The sequence below is a fragment of the Fringilla coelebs genome, assembly GCF_963513975.1.
Source record: "Fringilla coelebs genome assembly, chromosome: 21".
NCBI classification, from domain to species: Eukaryota; Metazoa; Chordata; class Aves; order Passeriformes; family Fringillidae; genus Fringilla; species Fringilla coelebs.
The window spans coordinates 6,335,661-6,359,740 of NC_140047.1; the positions used below are offsets into that span (position 1 = coordinate 6,335,661).

General features: G+C 51.6%; 1 protein-coding gene across 1 annotated transcript in view; it reads left to right on the plus strand.

Moving 5' to 3' along the window:
• Positions 1 to 7,361: 7,361 nt before the first annotated feature.
• COL27A1 (collagen type XXVII alpha 1 chain) overlaps positions 7,362 to 24,080 on the plus strand; it is a gene marked incomplete at its 5' end in the record, with an annotated part of 141,950 nt that continues 125,231 nt past the window's right edge. Inside the window, 3 exons of the mRNA XM_084219907.1 lie at positions 7,362 to 7,417; positions 15,299 to 15,369; positions 20,396 to 21,819. Of these exons, the coding sequence (XP_084076033.1) occupies positions 7,362 to 7,417; positions 15,299 to 15,369; positions 20,396 to 21,819 (1,551 nt within the window). The remainder of the gene's footprint in view (positions 7,418 to 15,298; positions 15,370 to 20,395; positions 21,820 to 24,080) is intronic.

A 24,080-nucleotide genomic window follows, 5' to 3' on the forward strand; every position in this document is an offset into this window, starting at 1 on the left:
GCACTGCTGCCTGAAATCAGAAGGGCTGTGTGACCTGCAGAATTCAGGCTGAAACATGACACACTGCTGTGTGCTCCCTGCCATGGTAAATTGCTGTCATAGCAGCAGCAGCCACAGTGGCAGTTGTCCTTTTGTCCTTAATGTGCAGGGAATGATCGAGATCAGCAGGCACTTTAATGTGCTGGTGTGATTCCCCTGCACTCTCAGGGTGGTTCTGTTTCATGAAGAACAGAGAGGCTGTCTCCTTGGAGAGCTCCTGTTACCTGCACTCATCCAGGACAGCTCTCAACATCTCCATGAGCCTGTGACATGAACAAGCTCCTCTGCACACTGGTGGGAAAAGTGCTTTGTGCTTGCTGATGCATTTCTGCACTTAACCAGGCAGGGAGAGCTGCTCCTCCTGTGCAGCAGCCCACAGGGCATTTCATGCTGAATTATTTTTTTTCCCCTCCATGGTAAAAGGGGAAAACAGGTGTTGGTATTCTTCTGCTCAAATGTAGGATCACCACACTGTGCCACGGGCAGCAGAACAGCCTGGGCTGGTGTTTGGACTGGAGAACACAGCTCCAGACTGGCTGGTGTTGATTCTCTTGTGTTTGCCACCAGCACCAGTGACTGAATAGGTCCTAAACCAGAGAGAGAGCACGTGGACAAACAGGGAAATAAAGGGATGTTCACAAAACCAGGCAGTCTTTGCCTGACACCTTACAGGCAGTCAGGGTTTAGGAGCTGTGATATCTTCCTGTCAGAGCCTGGTGATGCATTACCCTGCCGGGGCTGACCTGTCAGCCCAACGCTGCTGCTGCCATCGGCTGAACAATCACCTCAGAGCCATCCTGCGAGACTGCAGCTCCCCAAATACCTCCATGGGAGGGTAGGACAGAGCTGCAATCAGCAGGCAGCCTTTCCGTGGGCAGGGTGGGTTTGGCTGCATTGTGTTCCCTTTCATTCCGGTGGAAAAGTGCTGCATTTAATGATTAACAGCCATTCCCACCTCTCGGCTGGCTGGGCAGCCCCGTGTGATATGGTGCACTTGGAAAGCACAGAAAGATCAGTCTCTGCCACACGTGGCATCCCCACAGCACCGGCCAGGACACAAAAGCCTTTAGTGTTCCCAAAAAGAATTTAAAACATTTTACATCAAAAGGCTGCAGGAGTTCAAACGTGTCACCGGCAGCCGGTGGCACAGGACAGGAATGGCTTTGTCAGGAAGGCTGAGGAGAGGGGGGAATAGCACTGAGCAGCAATTCTGTTACATCCATGATTCTCGAGCTTTCTGTACATCTCCTCTATAATTAATACCTTCCCCAGTGCACTGGGAACAAGAAACACAACCCACAGCAGCTTTTGGATCATGAATAGCTGTCAAACAGCAAACCCTGAAACCAGGAGTGCTGCATGTTCTGCTCCTCTGCAGAAACCTCCTGACTTGCAGGGATGGCTGAGGCCAGAGACCAAATTAGGAGCATCCATTGACCAGATCCCAGCTGGGCCACCTTCTGCCTTCCTTGAGATCTTGACTCTGCCATGGATGGTGAGACTTCTCAGCAGGCAAATGAAGCTCTTCAGCAGGTTTCTGCTCATGGTCAGGTCCCTACAGGGTGGGGAAGACTTTAATCCGGGTCTTGAACTAGTGCCAGTCATTTGAGTAGAGCTCATGGATGTGAAAACTGCCATGTTATCAGAATAAAGTGCCATGTAATCTGAATAGAAAACTCATGTCGGGATTAGGAAATCCTACACAGGGAATTACACACCTGAGAGAGCCAAGTATGGGGGGTAAAAACGGGATAGAAACGGCCTCTTTGTCAGAAACAGCTCCGTGCCAGCCCCGCAGCGGGGATCAGCCCCAGCCCGGGGCTCTGCCTGCCGAGGCTGCTGATGCTCGGGGCGCGGGTGCTGAGTCAGCAGGGCTCGGTCCCGGGCACAGCCCGGCCCTGCTGAGCCCCTGCCAGGGGTGCTGTGCCCGTGTCTGGGCTGGGATCAGCCCTGCTGAGCCTTCCTGGGGTGCTGTGCCCGTGTCTGGGCTGGGATCAGCCCTGCTGTGCCTTCCCAGGGATGCCGTGCCTTCCCAGGGATGCTGTGCCCGGGATGCTGTGCCTTCCCGGGGATGCTGTGCCTTCCCGGGGATGCCGTGCCCGTGTCTGGGCTGGGATCAGCCCTGCTGTGCCTTCCCGGGGATGCTGTGCCCTGCCGGGGTGCTGTGCCCGGGATGCTGTGTCTTCCCGGGGATGCTGTGCCTTCCCGAGGATGCTGTGCCTTCCCAGGGATGCCGTGCCTGTGTGCGGGCTGGGATCAGCCCTGCTGTGCCCCTACCCGGGATGCTGTGCCTTCCCAGGGATGCTGTGCCTTCCCGGGGATGCTGTGCCTTCCCGGGGATGCCGTGCCCGTGTGCGGGCTGGGATCAGCCCCACTCCCGTGCCTGGTGAATGCCCTGTCCCCGTCGGGCTCCCAGGTGTGCCTGCAGCCCCGCTCTCCCTGCAGAGCTCTCCCACCCTGGCTGGCACCGTCACCCCGCTCCCCACAGCCCGGCTGCCTTCTGCCGGGGCTCAGGATCCGAGTTTAGACGCTCCCGCTCCAGGCTGGGTGTGGATCCCCAGCCCAGCAGGGAGTGAAAGGCTCTTTATCCCACCTTTCCTTCGCCTGCTTGTTTGATCCCTCCCACAAGTTTTTCCGGTGCCGTGGTTTTCACTTCTGCCTGGTTATGCCACGGTTGTGAAACCTGAATGGAGTATTTATCTAAATATATCCAAATACATCCCTGTAATTCCTTGTGAGTTCTGGGGGCAGCCAGTGGTCCAGGATACTTTTTGGACTTGGGCAAAGGTGCAAAGGAGCGCAGTGTAATTCAGTTTGTGCTCCAGGCCAAGCCAGAGCGGGCTGGTGGGTCCAGGTGAGGCTGGGATTCCTCTGCCCTGGAGCTCCGTGTGTCACACGGGGCTGGGTGACACCACCCGCCCTGGCCCCACACTGGCTTTTCTGAGAGGAGCAAAGGGACAAAATTGTATTCATGAGAGCCTTGATGCTTAACCAAGCTGCAGCTCCTGAGGAGAGGTGGGTACTGGTTCTTCTGGCAAGTGGCTAAATTGGGGTGAATATTTAAGCTGCTGTATTTATTCAGGCTGTAATGACATGCTGCTTTTTTTGAGACAGTGTGTTTCATCAAAAGTAAGTGTTCTGTTCCCTGTTCCCCATGTTGTGTGGTGGCATTTTTTATTTTTTGGCTAATTAAACTATTCAATTCCAATTCCTTTTTTTTCTTCTTCTTTTTTTTTTTTTTTTCCTTTTTCCCATTTCACTGCTGTGCTGTTTTACTTCAGTTTATTCAGTGTTTTAAAATGGCTTCTATTTAAATTTGGAAGGGAAGAAAAATAAATCTGCTAAATATATTTCTATTCAGATCATATGTTGTGGCTTTTCTCTTTTTGAAGAATGAGGTCTAATTTTTGAACCTGAATTCACTTGGCACAAGTCTTGGCTTCGGCAATGTTGGGTTTCCTTTTGTTTTAAAGTAATTCCCTTTTTCCTACTGCTGGGATACATTTATGTCTTCGTGCTAGCAAAGCTCTCAGGCATGTGTTTGGTTTGAAAATGTTCATGAGAGCAAATGTGGGCAGAGGATTTAAGGATGAGGCTGCCAGTGAGTTTTATGGTGGTCCTTGGTGAGATGTTGTGGGCCTGAAGCATCATCAGTCTTTTCCCACTATCCATGCACATCCACTTTGCATAAATCTTTGCAAAAAGATGCAGCACATCATTTTCCTTTCCTTTTTGTCCCCCTCTTTGAAAAGCCAGGCCTTGTTCCTTTCAAGTAGGGCGGGGTTTGGTTTTGTTTGAGAGAAAGGGAGTTTACTAAATATTTGCTGCATTCAGAAGAGAGAAAAGGTAGAAATAAGCAGGAGAGGGATTAACCAACAATTATGTGAAGTTGGAGGTTTTTTAATTGATTAAAGCTTTATCTTAAACACTTCAGCATGGCCAGAATATGTTTCTCAGCGAGGAATGTGTGACTGAGAAACATGGAAAGAACAGCTGGGGGAAAAAATAGCTAAGAAAAATAGAGATTTTATGGTGTTTCTGACAAGCTGTGTCACTGCCTGTTGTCCCTAAAGTCACAATCCTCAAAGCTGGACTGTTTGGGTCATCTGGGCTTTCAGAGGGGTTTGACACACGTTTTTTGTGAGTAGGAATTTCTGACAAGGATGTGTAACTTAGCTTCACCCTTCTGAGAAGGTGAAGGAGGACAGAGGAACTCTGAGGCTGTTAGTTCACCCCAGTCCCAACACTGCTTGTTTCAAATTGTTTTGTTGTCTCTACTTAAAACTTCATCTGCTACAGCAAGAATGTAGATGCTTCAGAGCAAAGGTATGACTAAAATCTTCTGCCTATAGAAACTGGGAGATGGAAAACCACAGCTCCAGCAAGCAAGCACAACTAACCCAAATATATGCAGTAAGGGAGAGAAGCCCTCAGCATGCATGGTGGCACGTCATATAGGAGATCTGATTTATGGTGGAAACCTCAACTTTTGGCCACGCTCTGAGGTCAGGTTTTTGAGTAAAACCTGCATTGCTGAGTCAGGCCAGTGGCTCCTTGAATTTTCTGCTCTGAACATGATGTAACATCACTCCCCTCTAGCCTCAAGTTCAGATATTTGGTGGGTGGATGTGGGGTCCTGTTTGTGGCCGTGTTTTTTCTATTTTTTGTGTATTTTTCATGGGGAATGGATAAGTTTAGTGCCCATGCCCAGCTGTGAGATGCTTCAGCCCTTCCCCACCTCAGGGGATAGATGATGCAGTAAGACAGAAAACCTTTGTGGAGAGAGCCCCTGGGGGGCTCAGCCTTGATGGCAGAGCCACGCTGGGGTCTGGGGTCTGTGCTGGGTGCTCAGCACCTTGCAGGAGTGCCCTGCAGCCCTGTCCCCTTGCCCTGGGTGTCCTGCAGCCCCTGCAGCCCTGTCCCTTGCCCTGCAGCCCTGTCCCCTTGCCCCTTACCCTGTCCCTTGCCCCTTACCCTGTCCCTAACCCTGCAGCCCTGTCCCCTTGCCCTGGGGGTCCTGCAGCCCCTGCAGCCCTGTCCCCTTGCCCTGGGGGTCCTGCAGCCCCTGCAGCCCTGTCCCTTGCCCCTTACCCTGTCCCTTGCCCCTTACCCTGTCCCCTTGCCCCTGACCCTGTCCCCTGCCCTGCAGCCCTGTCCCTTGCCCCTTACCCTGTCCCCTGCCCTGCAGCCCTGTCCCCTTGCCCTGGGGGTCCTGCAGCCCTGTCCCCTTGCCCTGGGGGTCCTGCAGCCCTGTCCCTTGCCCCTTACCCTGTCCCTTGCCCCTTACCCTGTCCCCTTGCCCCTTACCCTGTCCCTTGTCCCTTACCCTGTCCCTTGCCCCTTACCCTGTCCCCTGCCCTCTCAGCCCTGACCCGCAGCGCTCCCCTCCCCTGCTGCTGGGGTGCCCGGGGTGCCCCCCTGCCCGCCGGCAGCGCTGATCCTGCCCCTCGGAGGCTGGATCTCTGCTCATTAGCTGCTGTTTGCTGAAACCGGATACCTGGGGCACCCCCGCCAGCCCGGAGTCCCCGGGCTGCAGCTATTTAAAAGGACAAGGGCAGCCTCCGAGCTTCCACCTCTCTCACATCCATGTCCCTGCCAGCGCCCGCTCCCCACCGCCCTTCTCTCCCGGATCCCTGCAGCATCCATGAGCCACGAGTGCAGCCACGGCCCGAGGGGGACGCGCCAGCCCCGGGGAAGGATTATCTGCTGAATTTGGGGGGATCCCGGAGAGCCCCGGCTGGCCCCGGGCCCCTCACCCCGGCCGCCTCTCCCGGGCTGGCAGCGCAGGAGACGCCTTGAAGGGGAAGGAGGGAGGAAGGGGCTTTGTTTGAGTTTTCTCTTTTTTTCCTCCTTTTTTAAATTTTTTTTTTAATTAGCTGTTATTATTATTACTATTATTATTAAAGAAGTAGCAATTGCCGTGAGCTGCTGGGATAATGAATGCCCAGGGCCATGGGGTTGCACGGAGATGCTGCTCAGCCTCTCAGCTCGCTGCAGAGTAAGTGCCCGAGGCAGAGGGGCTGGCAGGGGAGGGACAGGGCAGGGGCACCCAGGGGTGCTGGCAGGAGGTGGCACCGCTGCCCTCACCTGCCTCGGGGACCTGCCGGTGGCCCCGGGGCTCCGCGGCTGGCTGGGTGGGACTTGGGATGAGGAGGGGAAGCAGGGATGAAGGTTTTATCCACACGTGGAATCCCCTCTCCTGCCAGAGGTAGCCAGGAGGATTTGGGATCCAGCTTGTTCTGATGGAGCTCACATAGGGAAACTCAGTGCCCGTTCCTGCCCTCCGGGATGCAAATTCCCTCCCTCGTGCTGGGACGAGAGGGGCTCTGGAGATGCCCCGGGGGAGCAGAGCAGCTCAAGGAGGGGAACAGGGGCGTGGGGGACTTTCCTCCTCCACACCTGAATCCCATCCACAGGCTCCCAGCTGCCTGCCCCAAGCGCTGATCCAAGGGAACAGCCGTGTCAGGTACTTTATCAGGTGGGTCCAGGCCAGTTTGGGGCTCCTGGCCTTGGACAGGTGAGTGCAGGGGGCTGCAATTTCCATCAGCAGCCTCCCCAAAGAAGGGCCTGTGCTTCCCTCCCTGGAGCCTGGACAGGGTCTTCAGTTCTTTCCCTGCAGTTCTGGCCAAAAGAGTTTCTTTTTTTCTTTCTTTCTTTCTTTCTTCTTTTTTTTTTTTTCATTTTTTTTCCCAATTATTTATTTATTTTGTATAATTTCTCGTAAATGCTTCGGTATTACAGAGGAGGGCAGCAGAGAGAGGCAGTAAGGACATCCTTAAATAATTTTCATTTCTCAAAATCTGCCTTTTCCTCTTCTCTCTAAGTCCAGAGGAGAGATCCTTGGGGGGTGGGAGGCACATCTGCATTGCAAATAAAAATAATAATTACTACCACCAACCAACCAACAACAAAAAATGTAACAGCTAAGAGAAAACACTTGAAATCACGGACTTTGGGAATCAGAGATCACAGAAATTGCACTATTTATAAGGAGAGGAAAAAAAAAGGCAAGAAATCCAGCGACCATGGGCCAGCCCGGCTTCCTAGAGTGTACTTTGTGTTCTCTCTCCTTTTTCCAAGGTAATTGCAGTCTGCCGAGAGGGAGTTAAATGGGATTAAAAGATCTGTGTAAGCAAAAGGACCCAGAAGAGAAGGAGGAAGGAGTGAGCCGTCCGGGCCAGGGGTGTCTGTGACACAGCCGAACCCCTTAGCGAGGCAGAGAGCCGAGCTCCTGGGAAGGATGTACCCACAAACCGCCTTATCCCCCGATTTCTGATGGATTGCCGCAAAAATTGCCCGAAAGAGACAATGCACTAAACGTGATGGAGCCGGAATCAGAGCCGGTCTCCAGACTCAGAGCTACAGCGGCAGGCAGGGGGTGAGTACAAACTCCGCTATCCCGGCGCTGGGGAAGGGAATCCCGGGCGGGCTGGGGGTGCCGGGGAGCCGCAGGGATTTGGGAAGAACGGGCCGGGGGAAGACATTCCTCTGCCAGGGGATGATGTGAAAACTCCCGCTCTGGAGAGGAGAGCGGGCTGCGAGCGGGGAGGCCACGCTGCGGAGCGGGAGACGGGGAAATGGGGCTGCGCTGAGCGGGGGACGGGCGGGAGGAGCCCCCCAGCCCCCCCAAACCCCGGCACCGGGACAGCGGCTCCCGGCCCCGGGGGCTGCTCCGGGAGGCCGCTGCAGCCCCCCGGCAGATGCGGGAGCGGATCCGCTGCCGCTCGCAGCCTCACCCTGCCCTGCACGGGGGAGGGGGGGTCCCAGGGATGCTGCTGCTGCTCAGCCTGTCCCTCGGGGACACGGGGACCTGGGTGGTGCTGCGGGAGCTGGGAGAGCCCGGGGGGCTGAGGCACGGTGCGCGGTGGCGGCTCTTCATGTGCTCGGCACACACAAAACGCTGCTCCCTCTCCATCCGTGTATGGAAAGATCCCGGCGCACACCCTGCCCGTCCCCCTTCTCCCACAGCCGGGGCCAAATTTTACTGTTTTCATTGTTAAACGCGTTGTCGGTGGCGGTTTTGTTGTTGTTGTTGTTATTTTCCTGGGATCCCGCAAAGGGTTAATCCCGCTGGCTGCGTTGTCGGATGTACTGATGATTTACCGACACTCCCTTGGAAAGGCTGGGATTCTTCTGCCTGGCAGTTTGAAAAAGTTGTGTACAGGATCCCTCTGCCCGGCTGGGCTGGGAGATGGGGGAAAGAGGGGCACCGGGGCCAGGGGGTTTGGGGGCAGCCCCCCTCCACCGCCGGGGTCATCATCCTGCTGCCGCCCCATTCCCGGAGCCGGAGGTGGATGAACGTGCAGCTCCCTTTGGAGGCACAGTCTGTGCGTGGAGAGCCCAGACCCCTTCCCAGGGGCTGCAGCTGCTCTCCTTGACAAGTTTTCCGTGTGTTTATATACTCACAAGGCTGAATCTCAGCGCTTTAGGGTGCTTGCGGTGTGGGGGTTTTTGTTTAGTTGGTTGGTTTTTTTGTTAGTTTTTTTTGTTGTTGTTTTTTTGCGTAGATGTGGCTGTGGCGTGTCTGGAGCCGCCGGTACAGCAGTACCTCGCATTTACACCTTTTAGTGCTGGGCACGGTCTGGGAGAACCGCCTGGGACCGTGCAAGGGTGGCTGGCGTCGGAAAGGGAGCAGCCCCAGGGGGAGCAGACAGAGAAAGGTTCCTTTGAACGAGCAGGAGCAGCGGTCACAGCGAGGGGACGGGCTCCGCTCTGCAGCGGCTCTTGGCACCAGGCACAGCCGCTGACAGGGCACCGGGCATCACGCTACCCATGGGGACAGCGAGATGCTGCCCAGGTGCCAGCCCCTGCCGGGGACACAGCGGCTCGGAGGGACGGAGCCCGGGGCGGGCAGCGCGGCTCCCGGCCGGCCGCGGGGTGTCCCGGCTGGCACAGCCCTGCCCTGGGCTGGGAGCCGTGCAGCGCCCCGGGCAATCTGCCTGTCCCGTGTCCCGGTGCCTCGGAAGGAGCGCCTTTTGTCCGGGGTGCTGCTGGCCTGTCCCCTGCCCTGTGCTGCTCCGGTCCCTCCTCAGCAGAGGTCGCTTGCTGCCCTTCGCATCCTCTCCCGGAGGGAATTTCGGTGCTGGATTTGATTCCCTTGGCAGAGCGCCGTGCATCCCACGGCTCCAGGGTCCCCTTGAGGTCACTGCTCTTGGGGACGGTGTCCTGGGCCCGCGGCTGGCATGTCCCTGGGCTCACCTTGGGCTGTGCTGCTGGGGACAGCTGGTGATGGCACTGATCTGGTGCATCCCCCTGCGGCACCGGGGGTCCCTCTTGTTCCAGCCCTCCTGCAGCTGCTTCTGGAGCAGGGCTGGTGGCCGGGGAGCTGGTGGCCCCACAGGACACCTGCGGGTGACAGTGGCAGGGCTGGCTCCCCCGGGGAGGAGCGGCTCTCGCAAAGTGAGCTGGAAGACTTGAGCTGCCAAAGTTTGTGAGACCAGAACACCAAGTTTTACAGGCCCTTCAAGCTTAGAGTGCCCCTCTTGGTAATTTTTGGTGAGCACACGCCCCCCAAAACACAGGGGAGGGTTTGCATCCCGCTGCACACGGAGCACATGTCCAGGTGCCGCTCCACTGCCTTGTGTGACTTTGGCCCGTTCAGCCCCAGGGCCACTCGCTGGCCATGGAGGAGGCTCAGTGCTCCTGGAGACCTCTGAGAGGTGACAGCCTGCTGTCACAGCCCTGGGCTGGTGGCACAGTGCTGCCCTGGGGCTGCCTGGCCCAGCTGTGTGCTGGATGAGGAGGCTGCACACATGCACACATGGTGCTACAGCATCCACCCAGCACCACCAGGGTGGGTCAGCCCCTGGGAAGGCCTAAAAGGGCTGGAGGGAGGCATGGATCCTTTTTAAGAGGGGAAAAAATATTGCTTACAAGCTGGGCAGGTGGTCTGGGGACAGATCACGGCACTGCTGGGCAAATTCAGCAACAGGGTGGCAAATGATGTGTGTGCTGGGTGCTTGGGGGTAGAGAGGAGGCAATTGCATCTGGAGATGTCTCGTGAGGGACAGACAGCATCACAGTCCAGGACCACCCTCCTGCTATTTCCATGTGTCTCTGTGAGTGTGTGCTCTATTAAAATAAAGCTCCAGTTTCATCCCCTTTCTGCAATGGGTTGAGGGGTTATATCTCAGTTCATGGAGATTCTGTTACTGACTGAAGGCTGCCCAGGTTTGTGGTGAGGTTATTGCTGGAAATCTCTGCCCAGGGACAAACACAGGGTTTGTGGGGCTTTCCCCCCCCCTTCCCTTTCTTTGCCAATTTGTTGGGGACATAAGTAGAAATGATGGACGCTTTTACTGAAGCAAATGGAAACAATGGGGAATTCTATATGGCTCTGCCAAACCCCATTCACAAAATGAAGGAATGCAAAGGCGTTTGTTGGAAGGACAAAAAAGGAGTTAGATGACAGATCAGGCTTAGCACTTCTGTTTGTCAAGGGCTCCAGTTACTGGAGAACACAAAGGCCAGGGCCAGCACTGAGTGTTGTCACTTCACACAGCAGCAAAGCCAATACCCCAGACAGACAGACAGACAGACAGGGATGGGAGCGAAGGGCAGGCAAGTGATGGGCTCCCAGGAAGGATCCCCCACTGTGGAGAGCTGCTGGGAGCTGCATGGAGGGTGTTTGAGTCTTATCAGTCTGGCATCTCTCCTGTGGGGAGGCAGGCTGGCACCAGGAGCAGCTCAGCTCTGGGACAGCTCTGTGCAGCCAATGCACAGGCTCCAGTTCCACTCAGGAGGACAAGGACCAGCAGTTTGGGACCCTTCAGCCCTCTGTCTGCAGGTGCCAACCTGAGAGGACCAGGGCTGAGCTCACCCTGGCCATGCTGGTGCTTCATCCCCACCCTCAGTGCACTGCAGGTCAGGATGGCCCTCCTGGAGAAGTCCTAAGAGGAGCTGTAGGTGCCAGATGAGCAAAGATCAGACCTTGATGGATCTCCTGCTATGGCAGGGACACCTTCCCATAGCTCAGGCTGGTCTAAGTCTTATCCAACCTGGCCTTGAATATTTCCAGGGATAGGGATTTCATTTTTCCTTCCTTAATATTGACATTTTCTAGATCACTCTGTTAAGAATGGATTTCAAGGGGCCACATCTCTTTGCCTGCTCAATACTTTTCCTTTAAAATGTAGCTGCTGAATGAGGATTGAAAACAAACAGTATTTCAGTTGTTTCAGAAGCTTTGCCCTTATCACACTGGGGTTTGCAGCAGTGCCTGTGTACAAAATCATTGCCTGGAGGTGTAAGTCAATACCTCATTTATACTGCAGGAGAGGTGCAGCAAAGGACTGAGCAGGGTCAATATGGGGACATCCACATAGTTGTGTGTTTCCATTGCTCTTGCCAGAAATTGAGGGGGAGTGGAGAAATACCATCATTTCCAGAAGCCCCAGAAGCTCCACAGAGGAGGTTGCTGGTGCAAAAAAAGATTTCTCCCCCAAAAAGCTGGGATGGAATTGATGCACAGTACAGTTTAGAGCCTCAGTTTATAGGTTGTGATTTGCTTCCTGTTTGTCAAAGCTTGCAGAATATCACCTCCAGTCATGTGCAAAGCCACACGTGCATTTTTCTCCTTTTTAAGATACAGTCTGATCTACAGCTAGAAATGCAGGTTTGCTTTTCTTGAAAAGCAATTTTCAGCCTCCAGCTGGCTTTGTGGTCTTTTGAACAGGAAGAGTATACACCTGAGTGGAGAAAAGTGGTGGGAGAATTGTTTTTCCACCTTGCAGTAATGTTTGCAATTTCAAAGCCATTTCCCCACTGTAAATGAGGGAGAAAACAAAATAAAAAATTAAATGCTGCCATGAGCCCTTGAAATATTTCCTTCAGCTTCAACCCATCTAAACCAACAAGATGTCAAAATCATTTGGACTTCTTATTTTAAGGCAGGGCAAACCTTGTATTTTAAAAAAATCTGTAATTGTTCCAAACCAATTCCAGAAATAGTGGGGAATTAGCTGATCACAATTATTTTACAGGTCGCCTCAGCTTTGTCAAATTGTCACTTCCTCAAGGATAATTTGTCACCAAGTTTACCCTGAAGGTTTTTGTGTTCCTGCTGTCCTTAATTCAGAGCAGGGCTTCATTCCAGCCCTTGTCTGGTCAGAAGGGAATGAGGCTGTTTGTGCTTCTCTGTCCCTCTCAGTTGTGCTTTTCCTTGGACTCCTGGCACTGGGCAGTGTCCGTGGACTGATCCCCAGGAGTTTGCCAGGAGGAGGGAAGTAAAATTAAGCTGTAGTCAGTCAGTAACTTCAGTTTGCTATAAAGGGAGTTGTGTCTGCATTGGAAAGCTTTAAAGGCTCACGAGAGCTTGCATTGTGTGCGCTGTGGGGCACCTCTGCACCCAGGGGCTGCAGCAGGGCTTTGGGTTGGGAGGGACCATCAAAATTCATCTCATTCCACCCCCTGCCATGGCAGGGACACCTCCCACTGTCCCAGGCTGCTCCCAGCCCTGTCCTTGGGCACTGCCAGGGATCCAGGGGCAGCCCCAGCTGCTCTGGCCAACCTGGGTCTCACCACCCTCACAGGAAACAATTTCTTCCAAATATTGATGCTAAATCTGCCCATCTTCAGTTGAAAGCCTTCCTCTTTGCCCTGTCCCTCCATGCCCATGTCCAAAGTCACTCTCCATCTCTCTTGGAGCCCCTTTAGGCAGTGGAAGGTGCTCTAAGTTCTCTCTTGAGCATTCTCTTCTCCAGGCAAACAGCCCAGGATCCTCACTGTGGTACTCACAGAGCCTGTGAATAAAAGAAATAAACACCTTCAGCGGTGTTCCTTGATAGAGTGGAAATCACTGCTCATGGGAAGAAGCTGAGATAAAGGCAAGGTGGGTTTGATAGCTCTATATAAGGAGAAAAATCCTCTTTACTCTTGCTACTCGGGCTGCTTGTGCAGCTCTGTTGCTGCAGAGCTGTAACGGAAAAAGAGCCTGCATTAAAAACCCTGGGATAATTAACAGCCCCATCACTCACACAGCTGCCATTTGGAAGCTGCTTTTGCTTTTTCCATTAAGTTGGTGAATTTTGCCAAAGTGTTTTTCTGCAGCGTTTTGGCGCCCGGCCCCGCTCTCAGCTCTGACGGCGTTGGCCATGTGAGGGGTCCAGGAGCAGGGCTGGGGCCAGCTGGATCCCACACTCTGCACTCGTCTCCTTTGCAGCCCAAGAGTGTCACTGGAATGAAATTACGTGCTGGATTTTCCCCCTAGACTTGTTCTCCTCATTGTGTCAATCAAGAGGGAGTTTGGTTTGTGAAGGCACCCCTCAAAAAAACAACCAAAAAGCGGACTTGAGAGTGTTGTACAAATTGATCCTGACCAGATCACAGGTTCTCAACACCTGGGACTGCTGCTGGTGATGGTTCCCTTCCCTGTCCTCTGTGCTCCATCAGGCAGTCAAGCCCAGCTGGTGATACCCAGTCAGGTCTTTGCTCCATGCACACAGGGAATTGTGTCCGCATCTTAAACTCTGTTGGAGATGAGCACAGAAATTCTGGTTGTCTTGTGAAGTGGATTTTAGCCTCTCTCATGCCAAACAAAAATACTGCCAGAGGTGGCCATGGGGAATCATCCTATTCTGTTCCCTCCCTCCTCTCCCTGGAGGTGCTGGGGCAGCATCTCCATCCCACAGCTGTGTCCCAAGGGATGGAGCTGTCAGAAATGAACCAGGGCTCCCCAGATGGAGATCTCTGGAGTGTGGTGAGGGTCTCCTGGTTAGGGTATGGCTGGATGTAGGACATGGCAAAAGAACACCAGGATTGGGCCATTCCTGGCTGTTCTTCCATAAAATGAAGCACTCCCAGAGCTCCTGAAATGTGCAGCCTGGTGCCAGGGTGATGGAAACAGCAAAGGAGGAGGTGGATTGTTTCACCTCATTTCTTTCCCAGTTGATGTGGGACCACTCCAGTATTTTATCTCTTTAAGCCTTAAAATATTAGTTAGTGGCTGGATTCCTGGATGGATTTTTACATTCAAGGCCAGCTTTCCCCACTGATGTAAATCACCGTGGCTTTGTTGTAGCTCTGGGAAAGGGTCTCCTGCACGGGGTGAGGATTGGCCAGGGTAATTCATTGTCTCAGAGAATGATTTCTTGGGCTAAAGCTGAGCCTTGATGGCAGGAGAAGAGTGGTTTGATTCATGACTTGTGCATCAGATGTGGAGAGAGGAGCAAGCTGCACTTTGGCATGGCTTTGCACAGTCCAGGGCTCACACTGGCTGGGCTGAAGTGACAAACAACCTGTGGATGTCCCACACTGCTGCCTCCTGCCTGAGCTCTTTCTGTAGTTGACATTTCTGTCTCTTCTTCCAGCAGCCTCTGCTGATGAAGCTGTTAAGTATCCTCTCTAGAAGATGAGGGAATTCAATCTTCAGACTTTCCACTGACAGCTTTAAGGGCGCCTCACCAAGGAGTTTCCCATGTTCTTTAGTTGGCTACAAATCAAGGAAGCTGCTGGGGGAGAGGGGGGATTTTAGCTACCTTTATGGTGAAAGGTTTTTTTTCCCTGAGCTGCTGTTTTCAATGGCACTTGAAGGCTTAAACTGAGCTAACAGAGAGGTTTGTCAAATTGCCTCTCAGGCATGGAAGGGTCTGTGAGAGCACAGGGCTGGAACTCTGTGCATCTCCCATTTTCCAAGCTTTCCTGCCATACCAGGCTTGTGAGAGGGTTCTCAGTGGCTCAGCACAGGGGGCTGAGTGGGGAGGAGCTGCCCCCATCTTTGCACCTGGGTGTAAAATGAGGAACAGACCCATGCAGGGTTTTGCATGCTTAGGACAGAGTAAAGCAGGAGCACTCAGGATTTGTTTGCTGAGGTGACAGGCACTGAGTGCCAGCCCATTTCCTACCCATGTCCCCACAGCCCTGCTCTCCTGGCAGGGCTCTGGGGCCTCCCAGCTCGGAATGATTTCTGCATTCCCCTGCATTTCTGGTGGTCTGTCCTGGGTGGGCTGAGTGCCAAAGAGCAGCAAAGGCACTGATGGCCCAGCAGGGATGGCCCTGCATCTCAAAACACAGGGCTGCTCCTTGTTCAAGGCTCCTAATTCCCCTGGGAAACCTTTCCACTAAGTTCAGCGGGCTTTGGATGGCTTTGAAACAGAAAAATAAGCTCTCATCCTGAATCTGCTTCCTGGAGTCATGCTGGCACTGTCCCTGCCTTTGCTAGACCTGGGATCAAGGAGAAGACCTTTAACAATGGAATTGGTTTTGTTACTGTTGTTGTAGAAATGCATTATTTCATTTTTTTTTTCTTCTCTTCCATTTTTAGGGGATTCTGCTTTCTCTGGACAATATTGTGTTTTACTTGGTTCCTGGGATTCACACAGGGAAATTCTGAAGGTAAACTACACTTTTTTTTCCCTCTTCTCTTTCAACAAAACTAAAAGCCAAGTGATTTGGTACCAGTGTAGGGTTTTAACCTAACAATCACTGTCTGAGCCCAGTGCACAGTTAGGTGCATTTATTGCTGATGGTTGCAGTTCAGATGATATAGATGGTGCAGTTAAGAACTGGCAAAAGAACCAGGTTTTGTACAGGTGATTACATGTCCCACAGGATTTTCAGGGTCTGTCTGTCTGTCTGTCTGGTAGAACTGATGGGAGTGAAGCACTTTGTGTCTAAAATGTCATTGGCATCTACCTGCACTTGCCAGGACTTAACTGCTCTTAGAAACTGCCCCTTGAGACTGGGGCTTTATGGAATTAAATGTCTCTGGCAGATTTTTCCATGACTTTGGTGCACCCCAGGCACGCCTCTGCCAGCACAGGGGGTGTCACACACAGAAATAATGGGAGCTCTAAAGGTAAGAGCAAATTTAAGAGAGGAAAATCCTACAGGATTGGTTGACAATCAAATGGCTGTACCTGGTTCAATCTCTGTGCTGTTAGGGAATATTCTATAGGAGTGACACCTTCAGCCTGTCCTCACCTCCCTGGTGCTGCCAGGAACAGGACTAGGCTGAGGTACAATGACCAACAACCCTACCTTGAAAGCCAACAAAAACACCAAAAAATATTTCCTCTTTAACAGCTGATAGTGGGTGCTGATCATCTCTGCAATATCTGTTTGACAAGGAGCCTTCTCCTCTCAAAATAGCAACACCTTTCCCACATGGTGCTTTACATGGATATTTGCTGGAAGTGAACAGCTTCCCCTGCTGTCAGCAGGCAACACTAAGTGGACTAGCAGGCTCCAGGGCTCTCCTCTCAGTCTCTAAAACATGAAGGAAAAATAGAAATTTGGTCAACACTCAGCTGTCAGCCAGCCCATGGACCACTTTTTACAGGAGGGAGGGAATAGATCCCTGCCATCAGCAATTTTGAAAAATGTAATATTTTCCAAATTCTGCCTCCATGCAAAGGAGGTGAACATCTGGCTGAATTACTTAGTCAAGCAGTTTTCAGAGCAAGTTTTATGTCAGCTCGTAAAGAGGCAGAACAAATACTGTGTCTTGGCATCTTGCTTTTCAAGTACATTATAATATGCTGTTTAGATTCAGCTCCATCCATCATTTTACTCCTAAGATAATTATGGGATGGGGCCTTTTCTTTTGTTACCATCAACCTAAAGCAAACTCTTTCGTTTCACTCTCATTGTGTTTACCTTGGTGTAGTTGATAGCTCCCCTCTGAGATACTTTGTCTGTGATAAAAGAATTTTGAAAAACTTGCCTGGTTTCCACACAATGAGAGAGAGAATTTCCTTCTGGGTGCCAGAAAACAAAACCTTCCAGGGAAGTAAAAGCTGTAAGAAAACATTGGAGCTGTGCTATCACCCAGGATTTTCAAACATGAGATTCAGCAGCAGTAAGAACTTGTCACAGGGCAGAGTGAGGATGAAATTAAGCCAATGCTGTGGGATTTTGAAAGCACTCTGGCTGTTACTCTAAGGATTAGGAGTCTTCCTGTATGCTGGAAAATCAGGGAACACAGAAGATGATCTTTCCATAAGTGTTACAAATCCAAAAGATTGTGAGGTGAGTTCATTTGTTGTGTGCTGACTAAGGGTCTGGGCAGTAACTTTTGGAACTGCTGCACTTATTCAACCCAGTTTTAGCTGTGGGCATCACATCTTGGCTGTTGGAATCTGGGAAGCTGCAAGTTATTCCTCTCCTTTTGGCTTCTTTGTCATTTGTGTGGTGAAAGGGGGAGGGAAAGAAAGAGAGGGAAGGAGAACAATAAAATATTTTTTCCCCTTTTTCAGAGATGATCATGGGGTTGTTCAGGGATCTCTGTGTATCTCACTTCATGCACAGAGTCTGATAGAAGAGTTTTTCCCAGTTGCTCAAATGCTGCTACAGGAATGTTGCTACTAGCTTTGAAGCACCTGGGCTCAGGCAGCTCTGAGTGAATGTTCTTTTTGAATAATGTGTTTTGATGGAAAAATCCACAGAGGAAAAAGTTTGAAGGGGAAAAAAATCCTCTGCTAAACTTGGAGCTGCTTCAGGAAGTCAGAATTACCTTGCATTTCACATGAGTTGATGACATCCCATACCCCAGGAGATGTGATCCAAGAGCCCAGGACAGTTGGATGGAGAGGAGAGGAGAGGAGAGGAGATGGGCTGGGTGCACAGGAGCCCTGAGCTCTGTGCCTGGACCTGGTGCTGGAAAGTTCCCATGTGTGTCCTGCAGGAGGATGCTTTAATGGGAATTTGCGTGGGCACCCGGACTGTGGCTCCACCTTAGCGGCTTTTGAGGGAGAGCAGTGTTTGGGTTGTGCTTTTTTCCCTTAAGCACTCCTGGATGCTGTTGCTAACGAGGCATTGGGATTGCAAATAGCAGCAGCATCCTCTGAGCATGGAAACATCCTCAGGTCTTTGCAGAGCAGCTACCAAATAAATAACTCCTAGAGCATGCAGCATCTCGAGCAGAGACAGCCCCTGTCTGCCTCTGAGGGAGAACCTAAAAATACACTTAGAAATTGGAAGCTGGAGACTAGCTGCTTGCTTAAGTGGTAAATTTATTTTCTTAGGGATAAATCCTGATGCCTTTGAAGTCTGTGGCAAAGGTCCCACTTCGCTTCACTAAAGCCAGGCTTTGGCCTTTGCTGTTTCATGGGCTCTGGAGATTATCCAGAATGAAGACACTGCCATGATTCCTCTGCTCAGTGCAGAGAGGGAAAGGCTACTGAGAGACAGATCTACAGAGAGACATATTGCTGGACAATATGGAATAGAACCAGTGGGGGACCAGGGATTTCAGAGAATGGGAGAGATGCTGTCATTAACACTTGAAGATGCTGTGCAGTAAATTATCCCTCTGCACAGAGTGGGAACGTTTCCATCCTTTTCTACATCTGACACACCTTCTCCAGGGTAGTGTCTGCTACAAAATGAGTCAAGCTGCTTTAAAAAAGGAAGGTGGGAATAAAGCTAAACCCAGGCAAAGTAAATACTGATTGACTCATTCTTAATATACAAAAATGGCCGAGGTTTTTGCCAAAGTCAAGGAACAGAGGTTTTCTCATCATTCTCCTCCCTTCTTGGCCAGCAGCATTACAGGTCTCAGACTGTTTGAGTCTACAACCCTTCTGGCCAACACCAAGGGGCTCTTTGTGTGCCAGTTCTCCAAATATTGTGTTCTGTGCAGAACATTTAAGGGTGAAAGCAGCTAAATACCAAGGCCCCTTTAGGAAATGAGCTAGGTGGTTTTTTTTCTTTGGAGGACTCTCGATTTACTTTTAATCTAGGAAAGTTGCAATCCCATGGTGTTAGCCATGACTGGCACCACCACCTTTCTGAGTCTTAAATTCTTGCCTTGCAACATTAGCATTTGGGTTGTACAGCCCTGACTGGCTTCCCCAAAGAGCACTGAGATGGGAGAGCTGGCTGGTCCAGGAGTGATGGGGATGGCATTTGGGCAGGAAGAGAGGAGGAGGTGCAGTTATCCTAGCTCACTGTCACAGTGCTGTGTCACAGGAATCATGTACACCTTAACAGGGTCATTTGGTTGGAAAACCCTTACAATCATCCAACCCAACTGTTAACCCAGGGCTGCCAAGCCCACCACTAAACCATTAGCTGTCCCCACGTGCCACATCTGATGTCTTTTGAGCACTTCCATGGATGGTGACCCCACCACTTCACTGGGCAGCTCATTCCAATGCTTTACAAACCTTTTGGTAAAGAAGCCTTTCCTGCTCTTCATTCTAACACCCTCCACCCCCAGCACAACTTGAGGGCTTTCCTTCTCATCCTATTGCTCATCACCTGGGAGCAGACCCTGACTACAGCCTCCTGTCAGGGAGTTGCAGAGAGTGAGAAGCTCTCCCCTGAGCCTCCTTTTCCTCTAGGCTGAGCTCCTTTAGCTGCTCAGCACAGGACCTTTTTCAGGTCTGGGCACATTTGCTTTTGCAGCTTTTCTCACGTAGACCTCGGCATCTTCTCCTAAATAATTCAGCTGAGGCTGCTGCCAGCTGGCCCCAGTTTGTGTTGCTGTTGCTTGCTAATCTGAGCTGTGAATGACTCCTGAAAGACCTCAGGGGCAGAAGGCAGGGGGTTCTGCTTGTCTGTCCATTGCAAATTCTTCCTGGAGTTGGGGAAGAAAGGTCCTCTGGGCATCAGTCCCTCTCCTCCTGGCTTGAGCAAGGCAGCTGGCTCCTAGGTGACATTATACAGGAGGCAAATCTCACCTCCACTACTCAGTGGCAGCCATAACCAATTTCTGAGCTCTTCACAAACCAGTCTGGTTCCAACCTATTAAAATAATTTATTGCTGTAAGATGAACTGCTGGGGGGAAAAAAAAGTACTGTTGAGAACCTTGAGCAGTTCACTGAAATCGAGGTGTAATGTTTCTCATGCTGGGAGGCACCTGCGCTTCCCTAAACTCTCCAGAGATCAAAAGCTGCTGCTTGCTAGCTTGGAGAGACAGATACAAGGCTTTTGCTTCCTCTGGAAGTTTTTTACTTACCCTCTGGGGACACAAAATTTTGCAATCCCAGCTCAATCTGTTGCTCGAATTCCTTTCCAGCCATGTGGTCAGTACTCAGAATTAAATCCCAGGAAGAGGACTAGGGGTGCTCAGTGGGACATTTCCTTGTAGTGAGGTCAGCTCCCTCCAGAACATCTGAGCTGGTCCCTGGTGGGACAGGAGAACTCACCAGATGCTCCATGGAGCTGACACATTTTGGCAGTTGCTGGTAATCACATTGAGCATTCACTTGCTCCTCACACTATGTGAGAAGAGCTGTGAGTTCTCCATGCTGGTTATGGGATTATATGTGTGAGAGGGTGGGATTGGATATGAAAGTTGGGATTAGATATGAAAGTCCTGTTGCCTTTGTGCACAGATTGGTTTCACCTCCCTCTACACCCATCCAGCCCTTGGGCCTCCCAGCACCTCACATAACCTTTGTGCTTCCCTTTCAGATGTGGATGTTCTTCAGAGACTGGGCCTGTCAGGGAAAAGGCCATCGAGTGGATGGTCCTCCTCACGTGCAGCTCCTCCGGGAGTCATTCCTTTCAAATCAGGGGTCATCTTCACTCAGCGAGCCCGCGTGGAAGCCCCGCTCAGCGCCCTGCTCCCCGCAGGCTCCAGCTCTGACCTGCTCCTGGTGCTGAGCCTCTGCTCCCACCGCATCAACAACGCCTTTCTCTTTGCTGTCAGGAGCAAAAAGAAAAAACTGCAGCTGGGTGTCCAGTTTGTGCCCGGCAAGATCATCGTGTATGTGGGCCACAAGCGCTCTGTATATTTCGATTACAATGTCCACGACGGCCGGTGGCACAACATGGCCATCAGCATTGGTGGCAGGACAGTCACTTTATTTACTTCTTGTGGGAAGCGCAGAGTACATGCGGATTTGCATTTTAAAAAGGACGAGGCGTTGGATCCGCACGGATCTTTCCTCTTTGGGAAGATAAGCCAGCACTCCGTGCAGTTCGAAGGAGCCATCTGCCAGTTTGATATTTATCCTTCCGCCAAGGCAGCTCATCATTACTGTAAATACCTGAAAAAACAGTGCAGGCAAGCAGATACCTACCGGCCAAACCTGCCCCCTCTCATCCCCCTCCTGCCCAGGGATCCCAGTGCCTCCCCCAGTACTCCACAGCTTACAGAGTCCTCACTGCAGGGTCTGAAAAACCTGACCACTGCTGCCCCAGACCTGGAGTTTGGCAGGGTCACTGCACCCCTCAAGTCGAGGGGTTCAGGTACGACAACCCCCACATTGCTGTCAACCCCGCCGTCACGGCCAAGACTGACCACCAAAGCCACCAAGGTGACAGTGGCCCCCCCTGTTGTGTCAAGTACCAAATCCCTGGTACCCACCCCGTCCCCTCGGGGCGTGGGGACGACCCTCAGGGTGTCTCAGCCCACCCCCAGCACACGCAGGGAGAAAACTCCCCTTCCCACCGCTAAAAGGGCCCCACCAACGATCCAGAGCCCGGTCACGGCCAGCAGGAAGGAGTCTGAGCGAGAGACCAAAAAGAAGACCCACAAAAAGCCAACCCCAGAGCCCCCTGAAGCGCTCAGTACCGTAAAGCCACTGAGGAGGGTGGCTGATAACACCACGAGCAGCGTCCACCCGGTCACCCTGAAGCCGACCCCGCAGAGCCCGCGCCGCGGGCTCGTCCCAAAGAAGCCGTCCCCCACCAGGAGAGTGGATCCCAGCATCATCCCTCTGCTGTACACCAAGCCACCCCTGGGCTCTGCCCGGCCCAGCTCCAGAGCCAGGGCCTTCAACCTCACAACCCCGGCTGCCACAGATGGCTATCAGATCTTGGACCCCCTGGCACCCACGCCGTTTCCGTTTTTACTGGGATTTCCAGGAGCCAAAGGAGAGAGAGGACCTCAGGTACGTTCAGGCTCTTCGTGGGGGCTGCTCCCAGTCCCAGTTTGGCTCAAGGGCTGGCAGACCACGAGCTCCAAGGGTTTCTGTGGAGCTCGTCCGAGTGTGGCAGTGCTGCATTCCTGATCATCACAATTTTAGCACAAATCTCAGTTTGAACCTGAGCATTCAGTGATGGTGAAACATTTGTGGTTAAAGTTGCTGCTTAATGTTAGATTTTTAAAAAGAAAGGAAAGAAAGAGAGAAATCACACCTTCTTTTCCTTTAAATTGCTGGCTAAAATTTTAATGACCAGGTTGGTGCTATCTTCCACACCATTGGTTTATCTCTGGTCATCTTCCATAGAAAACCCAGATGCCTTAAAAACATGCCTCAAGTTAACTATTTCTTGGCACTTGTTATTAATTTGTTTTGTATCTGATATTCACAAATCTAGAAAAGATTTGTGCCCTCTTCCAGCAAATGCAAGTGCAGAGATGGCTCCAGGATTTATTTTTTTAAACACAGTCTCATTTGTTTTTATGGTATACGTTTTTCTTGGGTGTTTTGTTCTGGTTTTTATTTCTCATGGCCTGCACTTAAAACATGCAAAAAGTTTCCTTTATAAATTTAACTACTGCATTCCACATAAAAAAATAATCCCTTTCAGGTTGTATATATTGGCCATTGTAAAAGCATACACACGTTTTGTAATGCTAAAAGCACTCAGGCCCCACTAATTATCTGCTGGCTGTTCTTCTTTTTTTATTTCCAAATTTGAGAATGCAAACATGATCTTACAACTGGCCAACTTTTAGGGGGATTTGGTGTTCCAACCCAAATTGTCAATAGGAGAGGGGGATTGTACATGTAAAATAAGTTTCTCCCAGACAGAGGCTTTGGTTGCCAAGATCCAGCCTAGAGGGAATTTTTATAGCTGACTTCTTAAAATAGTGAAGGAAGAGTTTACAATGGAAATATTGAGGCTGGTGTAAGGAATGACCAGCACTTGTCTCTGCAGAGCTGCTCCTTGGTGCAAGTCACACCTACAGTGGAATGGTTGGGTCTTCCCGAGTCCTCAGTGGGAGATTAGCAGTTTGTGTTTCCTCCTGTCCCATCTCCAAGCTGGGTTATGATTTTTCTCCCTGTTCTTTGGGTATGGAGTCACCCAGGGTGGTGGGAGAGGTGAAGGTGATCCTGGGCAGGGGTTGAGCGTGGGCTACAGGCACCCATACCTGGTGGAGTCTTGCTGCTTGGAGAAGTTTTGCTAAATCCCTGAGTAGACAGAACAAGCTCCAGCAATTTGATCTTTGGGCTGGCTTCTATGTTTTGTTGAGAGTCATTTCAGGCATATTTCCAAGAGAAGAAATCCAGCAGTTGTGCATTTCCCTTAAAACATCACTTAGCTTTAAGGGGTGAATCTGCATGCCTGCTCCAAGCCCACCACAATCCTGCCCTCTGCCACCTTCTTGCTCTTCAAGTGTCATGAGGGTGACCAAGCTCTAAGCCCCTGCAATGTAAAGAGCTTATTATTGAACTGGAGTGGAAAATCTCTCTCAGGCTTGTGAATCATAGCAAAGAAATGGATTCAGGCTGTGGAGGGCTGAGGGAAGAGATGGCAGGATTTTTCCATCCTGTCTGAGAAAAACTGGAGTCCCGAACCGAGGGAAAGGAGAACTTTCTGAGGCTCTGTCTGGCCTTATTCTCTTTGACTGCTGGAAACAAAATCAGGGCTTGGGGAAGGAAAGGTTATGGCTTGGCTGGAGCTGGCTGCCACACGGTGCTCAGCAGCTCCTGTGAGTCACTCGGAGATCTCTGTACCACGCTTCCTTGGATGTCTCTGACGTGGGAAGGGAAAGAGGAAAAAAAGATCAGAATGGGGATGACATGTTGAGAAATTAATGCAGCATGTCCGTGGCCAGATGAGCATGTTTGAGAGCAAAGTGCTGATAAATGTTCTGTGCCTGAGTAATTACCTGGCGCCATCCTCGTGCTGCCGGGCCGGCGCTGCTGATGAGGTCAGTGATATCCCAGCCTGGCCAGGGCAGGGAATGGGCTGGGAATGTCATCTGCTGTCTGGCACACCGAGGGAAGGAGAAGGTGATTAATTAGTTTTCCCAGTTGCTGCCTGATACAAGGTCTCTTCAAGAAGATTGTCACCCTGAGAAGGGAGGTGTGGTGGGGGGGAACTGCCTCCTGCCTGTTCAGCAAGGATTGGGGCCGCCTTGGCTGTGATTTCTGGGCAGACTGGCAGGCACAGAGCCCTTCCACCTGGAGAGAAAGGACTA